At 43.9% G+C, this 19,800-nt stretch overlaps 1 protein-coding gene across 2 annotated transcripts in view; it reads right to left on the bottom strand.

Annotated features, from left to right (window-relative positions):
* Positions 1-15,341, bottom strand: part of LOC116514874 (carboxyl-terminal PDZ ligand of neuronal nitric oxide synthase protein-like) — an 85,757-nt gene extending 70,416 nt beyond the window's left edge. Inside the window, exon 1 of one of the 2 annotated variants that reach the window (XM_032226673.1) lies at positions 14,912-15,341. In XM_032226673.1, the coding sequence (XP_032082564.1) occupies positions 14,912-15,034 (123 nt within the window). In that variant the 5' untranslated portion in view covers positions 15,035-15,341. The remainder of the gene's footprint in view (positions 1-14,911) is intronic. The other variant, XM_032226671.1, reaches the window with a different exon arrangement.
* Positions 15,342-19,800: the final 4,459 nt, after the last annotated feature.

Below are 19,800 nucleotides of genomic sequence, written 5' to 3'. Positions count from 1 at the left end.
CCTGTCTAAGTCCAGGCTTTACTTTTCTCACCTCTGAACTGCATCTTCTTGGATTGGGCTCAATGGACAAGCTCCTTCTGAATCTTGAGTCTATCTTCTGAAATGTTAGGAATTCCACCTGGCTTTTAAAATATTTAAATATGCTGCAACATGTGGAAATTTATGCTATAAATTTATGCTATTATGTTTAATATTTCATAAAACTCTTATTTTACAAACTATAGGAAATTGCATCCTGAATACAGCATTTATATTGTAATGTCAGCAGGCTGTATGACTTAATCTGAAGCATGAATCTGAAAATTAATTAATCAAATACCATTTTGGATAAGGAAAATGAACAATTGAAAGTTTGGTAAAGAATGTAAAACAGTAAAGCAGATAAACATAAGGAAAAGTATCAAAATATTTTAAATAGCAGAAATGCTAGTAAAAAGGAAGTTATAACACACAGTCTACTGTGAAGAAAATTTTTTTGTCGAAATAAGTGAAAATAACTGTAGTGTATAAGAGCTTGCTTCTGCTCTTTGTTATGGAACTGTGAGTTGGATTTCTCAGAAGAAACATAAAAGTAAGTTCTATGCAACAGGAATGGGAGTCTTAAGAAGTGTGTGCATGGTGAAATAGAGAGAGAGTGAGTGAGTAAATAATATGATGAATATACAACTGCAAAAGGATGTTGGAATAGTTTGGTCATGTAAAGAGAAAAACTTGAACTCAAATAAATGAAGGAGAAATGTGTCAATCAGGAGAAAAGAAAAAAACTGTAAAAAGTCATGCTGAATATAGCTTCTAAAAAAAGAATCCATTCTTTTCTAGTGCATCTCTAGTGCATAAATCTACATGGATATACAGAAGGGAGAATGGTTTACAAGGATGGAGATATTTAGAGACATATAATGAATAGTATTGGGTAAGCTAAATTTAGTGACAACTTGTAAAGCATTTGTATGACTATTATCAAGTTGGCATGAAAACGGGAGGGAGAATTCCATGCATACCTTCAACCAGAGTCGGATCTCATATTTCTACAGTAGGCGTGTGAGGCACAAAGTTCACAGCCTGCTGCAGCACCTCATTGGTGGATATGATTTATGACACAGATTGAGGGGAGGGGAGACACAGGAGTGAAGGTCAGAGAACATTAACCGAAAATCAGTTTCGGCTCCGCAGAAGAACATGCCAAAATGTTGCTCCTAATAAATGACTGGATTGTCTCGAGGCTCGTAAATTAATTAGTGCATCCTTTGGAAACTTCACAGAGAGCCAAAACTGACTTTTTAAAAATCTATCAAGATTTCCGTGTTTCCTGAATCCCAGGCTCTCTAATCACTTCCCAATATTTGGGATGCTTGGGAGAAAATCAGGCAACCATGGCAGACAAGAGCCTGATTGCAGCTGGAGGAATGTGGCTAGCTCCAGACATCCAAGCTCCAGACATCCAAGCTGCGATGCTTTTTCCAGAGGCAGAAGCAAGAAAGGATGAATACTGGTGGAAATTGGCCACTGATAGCTGAAGTTGAGCTCCCTTACCCCAATTCCCAGATAAAGGGAAGGGTCTCGAGCGAGCTGGCAAGGGTGGACTGGAGGTAGGACTGGCTACAAGCCAGGCTCCCAAAGTCCCATATGGAATCCCTGGGGAGTGCAATAGAGAAACTGAGGGAGGATTTTGACCGAACCACCCTTCATAATGAGGGGCCATCATGCCACCCCAAAGAGGAGAGGGACATCTGATCCTATTGAAGGGAGGAGATGCAGACAGGAGCGCAGCTCTCCTCCACTACCCAATAGAAGGAGAAAGAGCCCGAAACTGCAACTAGTGCCTCTCCCACGCAGCAGGCAGGCTGCCCAGGGCAGGCAACCCCCTCCCTCTCTCTGAACTAGAGGTGAGGAAGACAGCCAGCCATATCAGGCGCAAGCATACAGAGGTTGGAGGAGTAGGTCTGAATGACCCGCCCCAATTCAGGGGAAAGTTTGACTGGGATTCAGACCAGCTAGCTCTATTCCTTGATTCACCTGATATCCACCTAGAATGCTATGGGCACCTCTATCCATTCCCCAGAGCCATGATGAATACCATCACAGAGGGGCTAGAGGGAGAAGCAAGGGAATCGGTAGCAGCCCTCCACAAGAGGAGAGCCCCCCAACTGCAAGACATAGATGACTTCTTGCAACTGCTAGAGGCCAGATTTGAGGAGGAAGAGGAGGACCCATATGCGGAAAAGGAACTTAGTAACCTAAAGCAGAGGGGCCACCCCATCAAAGATCACATCTGTGAATTTAGGAGGGTCATTGGAAGGCTACCCCCTCTACCAGAGCGGCTGCTGGTGCATTTTTTCATAACAAGCCTGGACAAGCAAATTGTCCAGGTAACCGCATACCACCAAATTCCAAATCGACTCTCTGATGGTTCCAAAAAGCAACAAAAGTCGACAGCGGGCTGCACGCCAATGACATGAGAAAGCAACTGGACATGAAAGAGAGAGGTCAACCTGACCTGAAACCGCCCAACCGATGAGGAACCACAGCACCACAGCGGGCCCTGAGACCAGCCCTCACTCGAAGTCCGCTGAAATGCTACAGATGAAGGGAGATGGGCCACATGGCATGTGCATGCTCAACCCCAGCCCCGCAATAGCAATAGCAGTTAGACTTATATACCGCTTCATAGGGCTTTCAGCCCGCTCTCAGCAGTTTACAGAGTCAGCATATTGCCCCCAACAACAATCCGGATTCTCATTTTACCCACCTCGGAAGGATGGAAGGCTGAGTCAACCCTGAGCCGGTGAGATTTGAACAGCCGAACTGCAGAACTGCAGTCAGCTGAAGAAGCCTGCAGTGCTGCATTTAACCACTGCACCATCTCGGAACCAAGGCCAGAACCACCACCCAGGGCACGACCAGAACGAGGCCCCAAACAGGCCATCAACAAGTCCCGGAAAGCCCTTCAGGCCGCAGAGGCCCCTCCCCCTCAGGGAAAAGGGGTGGAACCCCAGGCATTGACAACCAGTCGCCCGAATCCTATGACAGCAAGGACGAGGGAGAAAAGAACCCAATGGTGAGTGAACCAATTCACCCTTTCCTTTTTCCAATATGCCTCACAGTCCCCAAAACAGGAAACCAGGAGGATTTTCAAGCCCTAATAGACTCAGGCTGCACTAGGTCCTTGATCAACCTAACCACAGTCCTGAAACTGGGAATCAGGGCAAAAACACTGGCCCACCCGATCCGGTTCGAACAGGTCGATGGGTCCTTAATGGGAGGAGCCTATGCCACCCACCTGATTGAACCAGTGCGGCTAGAGCTAGAGGATCACTGGGAAGTAATTTGATTCGTAATAACCCCCAAAATGACAGACGCAGTCATACTGGAACTTTCTTGGTTAGACAAGTGGGGGCCGACCATCTGGTGGCAAGGGGGTACCCGCAGACTTAGGATACCAAGAAGCCCCCAACCCCTCCCACACCAGCAAGTAGAAAAACCACCCACACAGGAAACCCCCAAAAGAGCCCACCAGAACAACTGGCAACAACATCCGACAAAACCGCAGAGACCAAACAGATTCTGAGGGAATATCAGGACCTTGAAGAAGTATTCAGCCAGGTCGAGTGCGATGTTCTGTTTCCCCACTGTGAGGCAGACTGTGCCATCAAAATCATCCCTGGGGCAAAACTACCCAAGCCCAAACTGTACGCCATGTGCATACGCAACCTATACCCCCTGAAGGACATGCTATCTCATCTGGCCAAGGGAAAATTCTTCACCAAACTAGACCTCAGAGAAGCATACTACCGAGTATGTATCAGAGAAGAAGATGAATGGAAAACAGTGTTCAACTGCCCCCTAGGGAGCTTTCAATTCAAAGTGATGCCTTTCAATTGCAGGGCCCCCCAGCAGTATTAATGCAGTTAATAAGCGAGGTGCTGCATGAGCACCTCTACAAGGGGGTCCTCATCTATCTGATTGACATCCTCATCTACAGAGACCATGGATGACCACATACTCCTGGTCCGCCAAGTGCTGGAAAAACTTCTGGCAGCCAACCTGTACATCAAAGTATCAAAATGCGAATACCACCATGCATAGTTAGACTACCTGGGTTACCAAGTGTCAAATGAGAGAATAGAGATGGACCCAGCCAAAGTACAAGCCGTCCTAGGCTGGCAACACACTCGCATCCATAGACAGCTACAAAGCTTCCTAGGGTTCGCAAACCTCTACAGACAATTCATCCCCTCCTTTGTAAAGATTGCCAAACCCCTGACAGACCTTCTGAAGACAGGGAACCCAGGAATTAAACCTCACCTGGGACAATCTCTACAGTGGGACCTAACCTGCCAAGAGGCGTTCGAAACACTAAAAGAAATGTTTGCAAAGGAGCCTGAGCCTCCTGACCCTGAGCAACCCTTCGTGATCCAGGCAGACACCAGCAACATGGCAGTAGAAGCAGTGCTACTCCAAAGAAACCTCCTGCAAGCTCACAAACACAGAGACGATTGGCCGCATGGGAAAAGGAGGCTTTCGCGGTTAGATGGGCACTGCTAACCTGGAGATACCTGTTGGAAGGGGGCCAGAAACTGTTCAAAGTCTGGCTAACCACAAAAATCTGGAGGCCCTCAGGATCCCGCGGAAACTATCACCCAAACAAGTCCGATGGGCTCAATACTTCAACTGTGTTGATTTTGTTTTAAAGCACATCCCGGGGGGGGGGGAGGAACTTTCTAGCTAGCGCCCTCTCCCGCATGCCCCAGTACAAATGCGAGCAAGAGCAGGTGGTGGACACCATCATTCCCTTTACTCAAATAGCTGCCCAATTGACCACCAGGTGGCAACGCCGTGACCGGCACAACCAACCCGCAAGCAAGACTCAAAACTGAACTGCTAGCAGACCCTGGTTCCGAAACAACCAACACATCTTGACAAAAAGAGATGGCCTCGCAAGGAAGGGGATGAAACTCTATGTCCCGGAATCCCTACGCACCCTAATTCTCCAGAGAAGCCACGAGGCCAAACCGGCAGGCCACTTTGGGTTCCTAAAGACTTTACACTTAGTCCAGAGGCAGTTCTGGTGGCCTGGCATAAAGAAAAATGTGGATATTTACGTGAAAAGTTGCACCATCTGTGCCATAATGAAGAGATGACCAGGAAAACCTCCTGGACTGCTGCAACCAGTAGCAGAGCCAATGAGGCCATGGGAGGAGATCGCAATGGACTTTGCTGAAAAGTGGGGGAAACACGGTGATTTGGACGGTAATAGACCTGTTCTCCAAACAGGCACACTTCATACCCTGCAGTGGACTACCCTTGGCTCACAAGCTGGCTAAACTGTTCTTGAAGTACATCTACCGCCTGCATGGAGTACCTCGAAGAATTATCTCAGACAGGGGGGTCCAGTTCACGACTAAGTTCTGGAGTGAGTTCCTGCAATCCATTGGGTCATTCCAGGGTCTCTACCTACAGGGAAACATTTTTTTTTAAAATGCAGGATTTCTTAACAGTGTAGGCTAAGTAGAATGTCTGGGGGGCACTTGGTATAGTGATGTGGGTGTTTGGGTGAATTCAAAAGGGGATTCCAAATAAATAGATAACAGAAAACAGGAATGAGGACAAAACAGCAAGGCACAAACTGAGAATTTTTTCCCCTTCTCTTTTTTTCTAACAATGTGTATGTCCTGCTCACAGCACAGAAAGGAAGGCTTGATATGAATAACACCAATGAGATAAACTATTGCTCTGATCAAGTTTTAAATTTTCAGCTTACATATCTGGAGTGCAGTTTTTAGCTCTGCTCAACTGCAAGCCATTAATAAAAGTGGGGCTCCCCACCCCCAGATGATGAAAAAAGCACCTCCAACATCTGACTGGGGGGGGGAGTGAAAGGCCTGCAAGAAATAAGTCTATGTCAGATTTTCTGGGCTCCATATTTTTTAACATCTACATAAAATTCCTGGGTGAGTCATCATCAGGTTTGGTGATAAGTCTTATTAATCTACAGATGACACCTACATCTATTTTTTCCACATCATTGTTTTCCAATGCTGTCTTTATGATGGATGAGGGGTAATAAACTGAAGTGGAATATAAGAAAGGCAAACAAATGGGCTAATGTTCTTCTTCTGGACTGTATTGCACCTCTTAGAAAGAACAGGTAAACAATTTGGGAAGCTCTAGGAGTTTGTTCTCAGCTTTGTGTTCCTAGTTTAGGCTCTGGTTGGGGGCAATTTTCATTAGTTGTGCGCCTGTTCCTTGAAGAAAACAACTACTAAACATTGATTTATCGGCTAATAGTACCTTTAAATATCTCTTGTATATCTTAACTGTGATGGCTCAGTGGTTAAAGATGCTGAGTGTCAGGTGCTACTTCATTTAATAATCAGGAAAGAAACCACTCAACTCCATTTGTTTGAAATTAAGTGTACTTTTACTAATTACAAACAAATAGTAGCGAAGCAAAGCTGAATCTGGTTAATTAGGCACGAAAGCAAAGAATATCATGTATAGTTCAATCCCCTCCCCTTGGCATCCCAGTCCATAGTCCAATTATAATTCACCCAACTGTCAGGTGGGAGATATCTTCAAAAAACATCACCAGGGTGGAATGCTGGACAGTTAACCTTGGCGGGAAACTCCCTTCCTCCACATGTGCAATGAGGTGGTCAGGCCAGCGTCTAGAATCTTCCTCCAGCACATATGATTCCCCTCCCATATACCATGCCCCCCCTCCCCGTTTCAATGGCAGCCGAAGCAGCAGCAAAGCAGAGGCTGACACTGAGCTTGTCAGCTGGAGAGCTGGCAGCCCGGGCTACTTGCCCCAGTTCCTGCCCACCTCACGGTTCAAAAGCATGCAAAATGCCAGTAGGTTAATAGGTACCACTTCAGTGGGAAGGTAACTGCATTTCATGCACCTTTGGCATATATCCATGCTGGCCACATGGCCATGCAAAGTTATTATGTCAACCTGCTGTCAGATTCACTTAAGATGCATTTTTTCCAATTCAAAATTTTAATATCATCATAAAGATTAGCATTAGTATTGATAACAATGTCAACTTCTCTCCTTTTTTTACTATTTTATTTTAAAAATATTTAGTCATTAAATTGCACTGCTTTCATTTCAGTTAAACCATTGACAAATGAGATTTATAATCTCATTATGTAATTTCTGAATGACTTGGATGTCTTCATGTTTCAAATCCAAGATGGAAAAATCAAAAACTGCCAAAAAACAGTTCTAAAATTATCATTAGTACACTATATAGGTGATAGTACAATGCACTTTCACCTTTTTTCATATCCCAGTATCACAGTTACAGGGAGAAGCTAATTACACAAATGTACAAATGTCGCATAACTCAAATTTAATAATATTCTGCAAAATACAGGAAAAATAAATTTTTACTTCAAGTAGATAATTTTTCCAATCTTTTTGGAAGTTCTATGAAAAGTGTCAGTAATTTAGATAAGGAAATGAAAGAGTTTTGGTTTAAATCTGATAACAGCAGTATAAAAATTGAATGTTCTACAGAATCAGCATGCAGTTATTATGTGTTGTTGTTGTTGTTGTTGTTGTTGTTGTTAACAACAGAATTGCATCACAGCGGCCAGTTGTTTCACCGGATTTGGCACTGATTACTAGTCGGGCCCCACGAGGGGCCTAGGATGTCGTAACGTATTTTCATAATATACGTGCAGATCCAAGCAGTGCGGCTTTTTGCATTTGACTGATGGTGATTTTGTCGATTTTTAACTGTTTTAAAATGTAATTCCAGTGCTTTTGGAATAGCACCCAGTGTGCCAATTACCACTGGAATTACCACTGCTGGTTTGTGCCATAATCGTTGAATTTCGATTTTTAAGTCCTAGTATTTCACGATTTTTTCATGTTCCTTCTTGTCAACCCTGCTATCACCTGGTATTGCAATGTCTATGATTGTAACCTTATTTTTCTCAACCAGTGTGATGTCACTGTATTATGCACCAGTATTTTGTCCATTTGTATACGAAAATCCCACAAGATCTTAACCATCTGATTTTCGATGACTTTTTTAGGCTTATGTTCCCACCAGTTTGCTGCTGTTTTAATATTATAATTTTTGCACAAATTCCAATGGATCATTTGTGCTACTGAATTGTGCCGCAATTATTACTACTACTACTATTATTGTTATTATTATTAATATTAATATTATTTCTCTGAAACATTTCTTGCCTCTCTTAAATACACACTTTTATTTTCTTCTAGGAGGTCTTTATAGATTTGTAGACACACAGTATAGTAGTAGAGAAAAATTCAGTTTGGAAAACGAAAACAGCACGGAAAATTTGAAGAACTGTATAGATTTTAATAATACAGACAATTATATCTTGGTGATTATCTAGATTTTCGCTACCTTGATTTGATATGCCTATCAATATTGTCTACCACTTCAAGCTACTCTATTGTTATCTCCAGAAATAAGTTGTAAAAATGTTTCCTAGGTTCAGGTTTGTGACAAAACTCCTGAACACCAGGATTAAATCGAGCCATTCATTGCTTAGCCTGCCACATGTGACCACATGTGATATATATTGCTAACTACACATGCATTGGTACATTATTTCTTCCCCAACAACCTTCCTTTAAATGACATTCCTTATGAGGAACTAAAACACACAAAGAGGACAAGCAAAGAGATTCTAAAGTTCTTCACCTAAGGTTTGGTACACAATAGAATATGCAGTCTTTCTTTTTAACATTTGGCCATGGTCTAAATATACCATGGCCATGGCCATGGTCTAAATATACAATTTTCTAAATCAGGGTGGGTAATTAATTTTCCCAAGGGGCCACATGAGAAACTGGTCCTGTTGTGGAGGATAAAACCAATAGGGCTGCGAAGGTGTGCAGGCATACATGCACACACACATTTATGTAAATTTAAAAAATAGTTGCCTTCAAAATAAAAGCAATGGAGTTGTATTACACACATAATGTCTATTTATTTCTATCTGATTTCTAATATCCAATTGACTTCATGTGGGCCAGACAGGGACAGCCAAAGTCACAGATGTGACCTGGAAGTTGTAAAATGCCCAGATCTGCTCTAATTACTTTCTCCACAACATTCCTTAGTGTACTATATTCTTTTTATAACTGTTTAAAAGATCCCATTTCGAAAGAAGGCAGATAAGCTACATCTACACCAGTGTTTTTCAACCTTTTTTGTGCAAAGGCACACTTTTTTCATGAAAAAAATCACGAGGCACACCACCATTAGAAAATGTTAAAAAAATTTAACTCTGTGCCTATATTGACTATATATAAAATAATTCTCCCACGGCACACCTTACACTATGTCACGGCACACTAGTGTGCCACGGCACAGTGGTTGAAAAACACTGATCTACACTATATTTTGACTTTGGGCACTATAGGAAAATCAAAGTATAAAATCCAACAAAATTGGGGAGGGGGGGAGGACTAAATCAATAGACATTGTGTATTGCTGACAACCTAGATCAGTGTTTCTCAAACTTGGCAACTTGAAGATGTCCGGACTTTAACTCCCAGAATTCCCCAGCCAGCTGGTGTATTCTGGGAGTTGAAGTCCGGACATCTTCAAGTTGCCAAGGTTGAGAAACACTGACCCTAGGTTTTTTTGTTAGTAGTATCCACTCTATGTTAATTTTATATTTTAATGATAGTTACTTTTGAATTTACTAGTGGAGGGGAAGTAGGAAATGGCAATGTTAAAAATAAAACAGAGCATTAAATAAAATTAATAATCCTTGGCCAAATTTTATCTTTCAATCGAATTAGTTCACTGCTGCCACTTTCCTCTGAATTTCATTTTAAAAAGAAAATCAGGAAAATACTTCCTAATCAATGTTTAAACTTAAACAATAAAATAAAAGGATACCAGATGGATGGCCTTCATTCATCTCATTAGATTTATGTGGCCCTTGGCCAGAAAAGCCGCCATTGCAGCGAGTTTTTCCATTCCATTTGCTTAATGTAATCATTCGAAGCCTCTACAGAATTCCTATACAAGATAATTTTACAAATTGTTGTTCCAACTTTCATGCCATTTGGCAACCTGTGTAAAAGTTTGAGTTTGAGTTTTATTTTATTTATATGCCGCCCTTTCCCCCCGAAGGGGACTCAGGGAGGCTCACAACTCAACCAGGGGAGGGGGGTACAAACAAGAATTTAAAACAACATAAAAACAATGCATGATTAAAAACACAACAGTCATACCAATTCGAGATGGGGGCAACAGTTCTTTAGCCCCAGGCCTGTCGGAACAGCCAGGTTTTAAGGGCTTTGCGGAAGGCCTGGAGGGTGGTGAGGGTTCGAATCTCCACGGGGAGTTCGTTCCAGAGGGTCGGAGCAGCCACAGAGAAGGCTCTCCTCCGGGTAGTCGCCAGTCGACACTGGCCGGCGGATGGAATTCGGAGGAGGCCTAATCTGTGGGATCTAATCGGTCTAGTGGAGGTAATTGGCAGGAGGCGGTCTCTCAAGTACCCAGGTCCAATACCATGAAGGGCTTTATAAGTGACGACTAGCGCCTTGAAGCGTATCCGGAGACCAAGAGTCATATGATAACTCTGAAAAATTAATAGAAACCCAATCATTTGCTCACTTTAATAAAGTGGTTAGTTTATGAGAGAAGAATGATGTCTGCAATTAACTACTATTGGATGATTTTGATTCACAGCATATACTGGTTAGTTCTGGCTTCAAGCATACCACTCAAGAGTGGTGATTAATCTAAATATAAAGCAGGAATCTAGTGCTGCAACACAAACAAGGTACCGACTTTGCCTTCCTCCCCCCCACCCCCTTACATTAATGTTTGTTAATATAATCTGTAGATAAATAGCATGTTGTCTCAAAAGACAGGTTTGAAGGAGGAGACTCAGTGGTGAAAAGAAGTCAGATTATCCTGTGACACTGAGCAAGCCAGTTCTTTTCTTTTTCAACCTGGGACTACTGAATCACTCAAGGAAGTAAACAAAGTGTGTAATCTGAAGGAGCCGCACATGACCAAGGGGAACAAATAGGCACAAAATAAGCAGAACCAGTTGTGATATGAAGGAACAAGTACAGTTGTCAAATTGTGACTATTTGGTTCACAGGAGACAGAGCAACCTTTTCAGAAATGTACATTTCCACAAATATACATTTCCACATCCATCTAAAACTTATATTATACATGCACGTACATGTATGGCACATGGAAAATAGTGACTTCCAAAAAAACAACAACACAGTTTTGACTTGGTTGTAGCATAATTTTAATATCTAAACAGAACTTCTGTTAAGCCTGCTATATAATTACTTAAGAGGATATGAGTTAGCTAACTAACCACCTGTTCAGAATATTTAAAAGATGAAAATCAGGCTCTCCAACCAACTGTTATCTCTTGAATATAAGCTCTCTACCTGTGTTCTCCTTTTTGGGAAAAACTGATATGATTTCAGAACCTCCCTAGCCAGCCAGGTCCAGTACACGGCATGCCTCCTCTAAATTCCTAGCGTTTAATTCAGAATCTTCCTCCCTGTAATTTAGAAACAGAAATCCCTTTAAATTACAGAGCCAAATGCTAGTACTGGATTATCATCACCAGCTGTCTGCTGAGAAGTCATAGTATGTAGGATGGAAGCTCTCAGCCTGGAATATTCTGAAATTTATGGAAGTGGAAAAAGGAAGGAGATTGTCTCATTATTGTTACTTCACCCCCTCACTACTAGCTGGGCTCCATGCATAATTTACCCTAAAATATCCAATAGTCCCTTGGGACATAGAGGGAATCTATTCTATTAGAATAGCTTGATTAACATTTAGAAGTCATATACAAAGGTTACTGAGACATATAACTCAGTTCAACTAATGTTCCATCTATAAAATAAACTTGAAAAGGGCAAGCAATAATTTGCCTGAAAGCATTTTCTAAAGAAAGCAGTATGACAATGTTATAAAACTCCTTTCTTGTAAGTTTCTTATAGGATTTCAGATACCTTGCTTGGGACTTCTATATTTTGAGTCTGGATACAGTAAATGTAGGAAATATGAAGTTACACTCGCAGAAGTGTTATTACTTAAATACAGCTGTAAGAATTGTCAACACAAGACCCTCAACCCAGACTGACTAAGATCCTACATAGGGATGTTGTGGGAGGAGGTAAATAATATGGATTAAAAAACATTCCACATGCAGCAGTCAGGAGAAAATACAATTAGTTTTATAACTTTCCAGTTGATAAAGATTATAAAGAGCCAGATGGAATCAGAACAGGGCTATGTCAACTTGAGTTTTGATTTTATGTGTGTGTTTCTTTTTTTTTTATTACATAGACAACATCACATGACAATAGAAAAAAAAACAATAGAAAAAAAACATGTGTGTGTTTCTATGTATGTATGTAGGTATGTAGGTATGTGTGTGTGTGTGTATGTGTGTGTATGTGTGTGTGTATGTGTGTGTATGTATGTGTGTATATATATATGTATGTATATATATATATATATATATATATATACACACACACACACATACATACACACACACACACACACATATACATACATACACAGATACATACATACATACATAAGTTTTTAGATGTCAGAGTTCCAGATGCATCCAAAATAAAATCAGAGTCCAAGGAAAGATCTGGTTTGCTCAAAGTTCCAATTTATTAAGAAAGCCACAGGTTGATTCACAGGTTGAAACCCGAACAGTGGTGGCTGGCTAAAGGGAGATGTGCCCCAAGCACCTTTCTGCTGGCTGGATTGAATTCCCCATTTCGGTAGAGGGCCTGTCTACACCCCAAGAGGGAGGATCGCTGAGGTTGGCTTTGCTCCAATGGCAAGGTGTTTGGCCAACTTGCTAGTCGCTGTGTGGAAAGAGCAAAGATCTCCACTCCAGTGCGTTGCAGAGTCTCTGCTAGGGAAGAAGAACGTGGGCTGGGCCAGGGTCCACCTAGATGGTCCTGAGCTAAATCGGGGGCTGATTCCACTCATGTTTAGCTGTCCGAATTGGTCTAGATACCTAACCAGATCTTACGTTAAATGAAAAAGAACCTTGCAAGGAGACAATCAAAGATGAGTGCAATAGAATATCAGTGCAAAACAATTTTGAATGCAATTTAATTTATCTTATGTGTGCCCTTTTAATTCAAGAATTCAAAGTGCTTTTATTAACTGAGAAATAGTTAGCATCGATTATATACACCAAAACAATTTCACAGTCTAAAGAAAAGACCAATTCTGAGCTTGTTTGTGTTATGCAGGTCCCACAGAGCCCAAATGCCCTTGCTGCAAGCAGCTGATCTTTAAGGAGCCTAGGGAAAATATTTGAACTTTTTCCCCTTCAGGGTACCTAACAACAGTTGTCTCCACAATGATCCCTATACCCAAGTGATTGGTTGCTATCTTTGTTCTTTTGGCTCATCCATCCATCCATCCCTGGTACCCAACACTCAGCTCTTTCACTGGATCAATTGCTTATTTCTACATTGTATTCTTTTCATTAAGCCTTCTGATTGTCTATTTCGTCAGGTAATTGGAGAATATACATGATGCGGCAAAAGACTGGGAAGTCACCTCCTCATCTATGTTTCCAGGAATTGTGAAGTTCTCCAACAACACTTGAATATGAAGTTAGTTTTGTTTCCTTTGCGATAAAGTTGACCCTAGGTTTTGCGAGTCTGCACTTCTACATTGTTAAAGAATCAATGAACAGTCAGCATAAGAGCATCACAAACATTAATTAATTTCATTAAATTCCTTAAAGATTAATTAGAAAAAGATACATTCAATAAGCCAGTGTTTCCCAACCTTGGCCACTTGAAGATGTCTGGACTTCAACTCCCAGAATTCCCCAGCCAGCGATGCTGGCTGGGGAATTCTGGGAATTGAAGTCCGGACATCTTCAAGTGGCCAAGGTTGGGAAGCACTGCAATAAGTTACTTCATTTTTTTCATTACAACTCTGTAGAGTTGTAGGTTGTAGTTGTAGTTCTAGCCACCAAAGTAATCTTGCACAGTGACAGTTCTCTGAAAGATATCTATGAGATTTGTAGGTTAGAGGTACAGTAAGCCATAGTCCATTGGCCCTTATTGCTACCCTGAATTATAAGTTCTAAAATAGTCACAGTACAATTGCTGCAGTTACTTGAATCCAGAAAAGAGAACTCCGAAAAGCTGGGTCCTTGAATAAAGGCAGCTGAGAAAAGCACCTGTTCTTGAAACTTCAGGCATTAAATCCTAGCGAAATAAAATGAGGAAGTACAGGTGTAATCTAACCTGAAAACTTAATTCCCAGAATGCAAGCGGAAGATGAACCAATGAACAGCTAGAAAAGCCAACGAGGCAGACTCTGCTCCTGAGGAATCATGCCTGGGAAGAGTCTTTTGCAGACCCATCTACCCATCCAAAGCAACTTCATGCCCTCTCCGGACTTACCCTTGGAGGAATAAGCCTCCATTTGTACCGTAACCCCAACACTTTGACACCACCACCACCCCGAAAAGCTGCGCAAAGATGCAACGGCGAAGCTCAGCAGGAAAGACCGGAGCCGAGTCAACAGGAACCGGCGTTTTCTTTCCCCCCGAAGGTGTTCTGCCTTGGAAGCCGAAGCCCCGGGTTCCGTTTCAACCTTTCTCACATTTGGCGTCGGGGATCCGAGTGTTGAGTATTGAGAGGACCGCAAAGACACCTCCAAACGCGAGTCGAGAACGACTAAAGGAAAGAGCGACCTAAACTGTTCCACATCAGAGCGGAGGAAGTTCCGAAAGACCAATGAAGCCGACATTTCCTCTCCTGCCCAATTCTAGTCCTCCCCGTTCTTTGGAGGCGCTCCAGAGGCTGCTAAACACTCCTTCCCGGCCCCATCAGACGGCGCCCCTTCGGCCAGTCGGCCCCTACCTTGGCCTCGAAGCCGATGCCATGCTGGAAGGCGTCGTCGTTATGCAGCGGGATGCGTAGATCGTGCCTGTCGTCCACTAGGTTGTATCGAGACCTGACCGAGGGAGAGGCTCCCACCGGCATGGCGAGGGAAAACAAGCGACTCGCCGGGCAAAGCCGCGTAGAACCTGGCCAGCCGCGCGCCAAGCTGGCGACGGAGTGAAGGGCACGGCGGCCGTGGCAGCGGCGGCGGCGGGGACACTATCCGCCTCCTCTCCCTGATCTCGAAGTGGGGCGGGACCTGGTTGGAGGCGGGATCTGGGCTTTCTCCCGGTGGTGCCTCAAGTACAAGCGGGACCCCCCGGGAAGAAAAGAGCAGCGCGTTCCCGGGGCATGCGCCAAGCCCGGCGAAGCCGGGACCCAATAGTCTGGTGGGAGGGCTTTCCCCTTCCTGCGAGAAGGAATGGCGAAGCCGGCGGAGGCGGGACTGCAGAGGCGCCTGGTCGCCGCGCTGTCTGTGGATAGCAGTCCACGCGCGCCGTAAAAGTGAGGGCCTGAGGTCCGCTGTCCCCTGCGGGGGAACTATTGGGCGATGAAAGTAGCTCTGTTTAGAAGCATCTTTGTGGAAAGCGGGAGAAAAAAGCGGGGGGGGAAAAAAGGAAGAGTAGCAATAGCAATAGCAGTTAGACTTATATACCGCTTCATAGGGCTTTCAGCCCTCTCTAAGCGGTTTACAGAGTCAGCATATCGCCCCCAATAACAATCCGGGTCCTCATTTTACCCACCTCGGAAGGATGGAAGGCTGAGTCAACCCTGTTGTTGAGTAAGTTGAAGAAGGTCCGCCCGAGCTATTCTATTTTCAGCGTATTTATGTAGCATTGGCCACAGTAGAGAGATAACTTCAAACTCGCTGGAGAGGCATAAATAGAAAAGGACATGGGGGTTCCCAGAGAAATTCAGGGTGGGAGGCAATGTAGTTGTACAGTGAAGTCTCTTCAGGCAGCATCTTCGATCCTACCTCATCTTCTGCATGGAAGATGTCCCTGGCTATTTCAGCAGTTGCGTTGCCCTTAGACGTGGGCACAAGACGGACAAGGCTGCACATACTAATGTGTTTAGACAAGGCTGCACATACTAATGCAGTGTTTCTCAACCTTGGCAACTTGAAGATGTCTGGACTTCAACTCCCAGAATTCCCCAGCCAGCGAACGCTGGCTGGGGAATTCTGGGAGTTGAAGTCCAGACATCTTCAAGTTGCCAAGGTTGAGAAACACTGTACTAATGTGTTTAGTTTTAGGGCACCAAAAGGAAACTTAGATCTGTTATTGTTTTATTCAGGTAAATGATAATTCAGGTAAATGATAATTTACTCTTACCCTTCCCTCCCTTCAGTTCTTTGGCAAGTTGAAAAACAATAATAGTCATGGGACGCTTAAGCATTTTTCAGGCTTGACATGCAGACACCCTGAGAAAAAAAGATACCTGAAAAATATTAAACACATATTAACGTCACATTTACATTTTCTTCCCTTTGACGTGCTTCCCGGGTTTCTGAGGATACCTAGAGTTGAATTTGGTCACTAATCGATCTGCCTTAACATTGTGGGCTTTGACACATTTTGCTTCTGATATAGGTTACCCTTTCCATTGCATAAGGTACTGCAAATTTCCCTAGAAATATCTAGAATCTAAGATCCTTTTTATTTCAGTGTTCTTCTCCCCCCACTATGATTGGGCCTGGAGTTTCTTTTCCTACAAGTCTCAACTTAGACCCCTGAACAGGTTTTAACAAACTACAATGGGACATTGGGTGCACTTTTCCTAATATTTTGGACAGCTGTAACTCCACTGTAACTGGATTGATGATTTTCACAATAGGAAATGGACCTATATCCATGATGGCGAACCTATGGCACACGTGCCAGGCATGGAACACATTGCTCTCGCTGTGGGCACGCGAGCTATTGCCCCACTTCAGCTCCGCCATGTATGCACATGTGCCTCCTGCCAGCTGGCTGGTCTTTGAGTATCTGCCACGCATGCACTGGGGTTGGGGCATCTGTGGGGGACACACACACATGCAGGGGAGTGCATGCATAGGGGGGAACATGTAGGGGATCATGCATGCGCAGGGGGCACACACTTGTGAAGTGGGTGGGGCACCTGTGTAGTGCGGGTATGCATTGCATTTTGAGGTTCAGGCGCACACACATTCGCATGAATGCACATGCTTTAGGCACCTGGTCCAGAAAATGATAGCCATCACTGACCTATATACTTGGGACCTAACTTTCTACACCATTGCCTTAACCTCAGGTGCTTTGTGGAAAAATACACTTTCCACCACACCTTAAACTCTCTTCGTGGAGCCCTCTTTTTATCAGCTTGTTGCTTCTGCCCTTCTCTTTTGCTAGGGCTTTCTTTCACATTTCCTCAAGTCCCCTATAGGGAGTCTAGCCACTCTGTAAGAGTTACTGAGGAGGGAGGCTCTTTTAGATATTTTGGCATAAGCACGGATTCCATAGAGTCGTGTTGGCGCAGTGGTTGGAGTGCAGTACTACAGGCTACTTCTGCTGATCACTGGCTGCCTGCAGTTTGGCAGATCGAATCTCACCAGGCTGAAGGTTGACTCAGCCTTCCATCCTTCCGAGGTGGATAAAATGAGGACCCAGATTGTTGGGGGCAATATGCTGACTCTGTAAACTGCTTAGAGAGGGCTGTAAAGCACTATGAAGTGGTATATAAGTCTAAATGCTATTGCTATTCCCGTGGTTACTTTAAATGGAATAAACCCAGTGCTATGGGTTTACCCATGGGACATAGAGTTCAGGCCATCATGACAGTAGGACACAAGCAACCATGGTGGCCATCCCCTCGACTTCCAGGCTAGGCTCCAAAACTCACAGATGTACTCCGTTACTGGTCTGCTCCCCTGCTTGATGGCTCGGTTCTTGGACTCCACTCTACAGATCTGCATGTTGTCTCTGAACTGGGCACAGAATTCATCCAGGAAGGCATCAAGATTCCCCAGCTCTGGAGCCCCTTTGACATGTAGAAGTGTCACTCACTCTTCCAGGTCTCCCTCCAGTCTCACCACAACAGCATTCACGCATGCTACGTGAGCCAGGTAAATGGGCCCATACCGATCATATGGCTTCACAGTTGACTCAGGAAGAAAGCCAGCTTCTCTGGTCTCCTATTGAACACGGCTCTTATCTTGGGAGGGCTCCAGGTGTCCTGAGGCAAATCACTTCAGCAGCAGCCACATCACTGCATGTGGGAATGGCTGGGGTTGGAAGCCTGAAGCCACAGGTGAAACCTGGGGCTGTCCAGCACTGCTGGGTGGGCGAGCAGCCACCCCTGGGAGATTGACCATGCCCTGGCCTCCTGCACCCCTTGCTGGGGAGCAGTAGTGCCCAATGGTGCTGCTCCCCCAGGCCCCAGCTGGGGCTGCAGGGACAAAGGGACTGCTAAGACTTGGCTGGCCTGGCCCTGCTGCTTGGGGTATGTGCACCAAGCCTCACATCTCCATCCCCATAAACCCCTCCCTCAGCTGCTCCACTGTGGCATGCGGTCAAGTACTTCCAATCCACTCCACTGTCCTCTTTGCTTTCCAATCCAATCCTCGGGTGAGTGTCACCCCGGGTGGGATCAGCAGAAACTCAGTCTCTGCTGACTTTCCCACCACACCTCTCCATGGTGCCAGGGTAGAAAGCCCCAGCCATCGCTTCCTAGTCCTATGTCACTGACTGCTCTGCTTTCTCTGCTCACACCTTCAACCGAGTCATGACTACTTGGTTGCAAAGTCTGTCTGCGCCACCACCAAGCCTTCCTTTGCTGGTGCCACCCTGGTCCTCATTGCCACTTCCACCTTGACACTCGATTCCAGACATCATTCCCTGAGCTCCCCACAGCACTCTTGGAGGTAACCGAGCAGGCTGCAGAGTTTTAGGAAAGTTGGTTTAATGTCAACCATCTGACTTATGGGCTCAATAATAGCAGACATTTTCAGGAAGTTTAAAATCCCAAGAGCAAAACTTTATTTTGGCACTGAAGAAAGCAAAACCAACTCTAAATTTTTCCATGCAACCCAGCATAACTAAAAATAGCAATAGCAGTTAGACTTATATACCGCTTCATCCCCTCCTCCCATGGAATGGATCACATTGTCCAATTAGGAATCAGCCTTTTGTTTTGATAACAGTTCACTCTTGGCTGACACCTGTACTTGGCTCTCATGGTTAAAGATTGTAACCTCCACATTCCATCTCACTCTTCTCCCCCCTCCCCCCAGTTCTTTGGCAAGATAGTCACAGAAGCCTTAAGCATTTTTCAATTTAGACACACACTTCATTCCCTATCCTTCCAAGACCCTCTAGCCTGGAGATCTTCTGCCAGATTTGACTGTGGCAGGACATTGCAGGAGAATCACTGCCAGAAGAAAATGCCTTCAAAACAGTGGCTAAGAATCAGATCATTAGGATAAGACGGGTCCTAACTTTGTATTGCAAGAAGGAAAACTTTATATCTGCAGGAGATAGAAAAGATTAGGATAAAAGAAGGCTATTTACTTGCTAATTTCCAGCTTCAGGAAGTTTGTTGTAAAGCATGAAATAGTAATGAGCCATGCATAGGGACAATGTAGTATGCCTAAACAGGGGCTTTCAATCTCAGCCAAGATAAAATTATCTTGTAATACATGGCTTTTTCATACTTAACAAATTTTAAGAAGTAAAAGCCTCACAAATTCCTCTCTCCTTGGACGTATCTTCTCCTTTCCCCATCCACACCTAGTGTTTTTTTTTTAGCTTTCTTCAGGTTCCATTATTCAAACTGGTTTAGCTAAAATAATCCAGGTGACTACTAGTTCATCACACTTGATTATCATTTTGAGATAATGTCATAGAAAC

This window comes from Thamnophis elegans, chromosome 11, assembly GCF_009769535.1.
Source record: "Thamnophis elegans isolate rThaEle1 chromosome 11, rThaEle1.pri, whole genome shotgun sequence".
Classification (NCBI taxonomy): Eukaryota; Metazoa; Chordata; class Lepidosauria; order Squamata; family Colubridae; genus Thamnophis; species Thamnophis elegans.
Note: the sequence above shows the minus strand (reverse complement) of the source record. Positions and strands in the feature narration are given on the sequence as shown.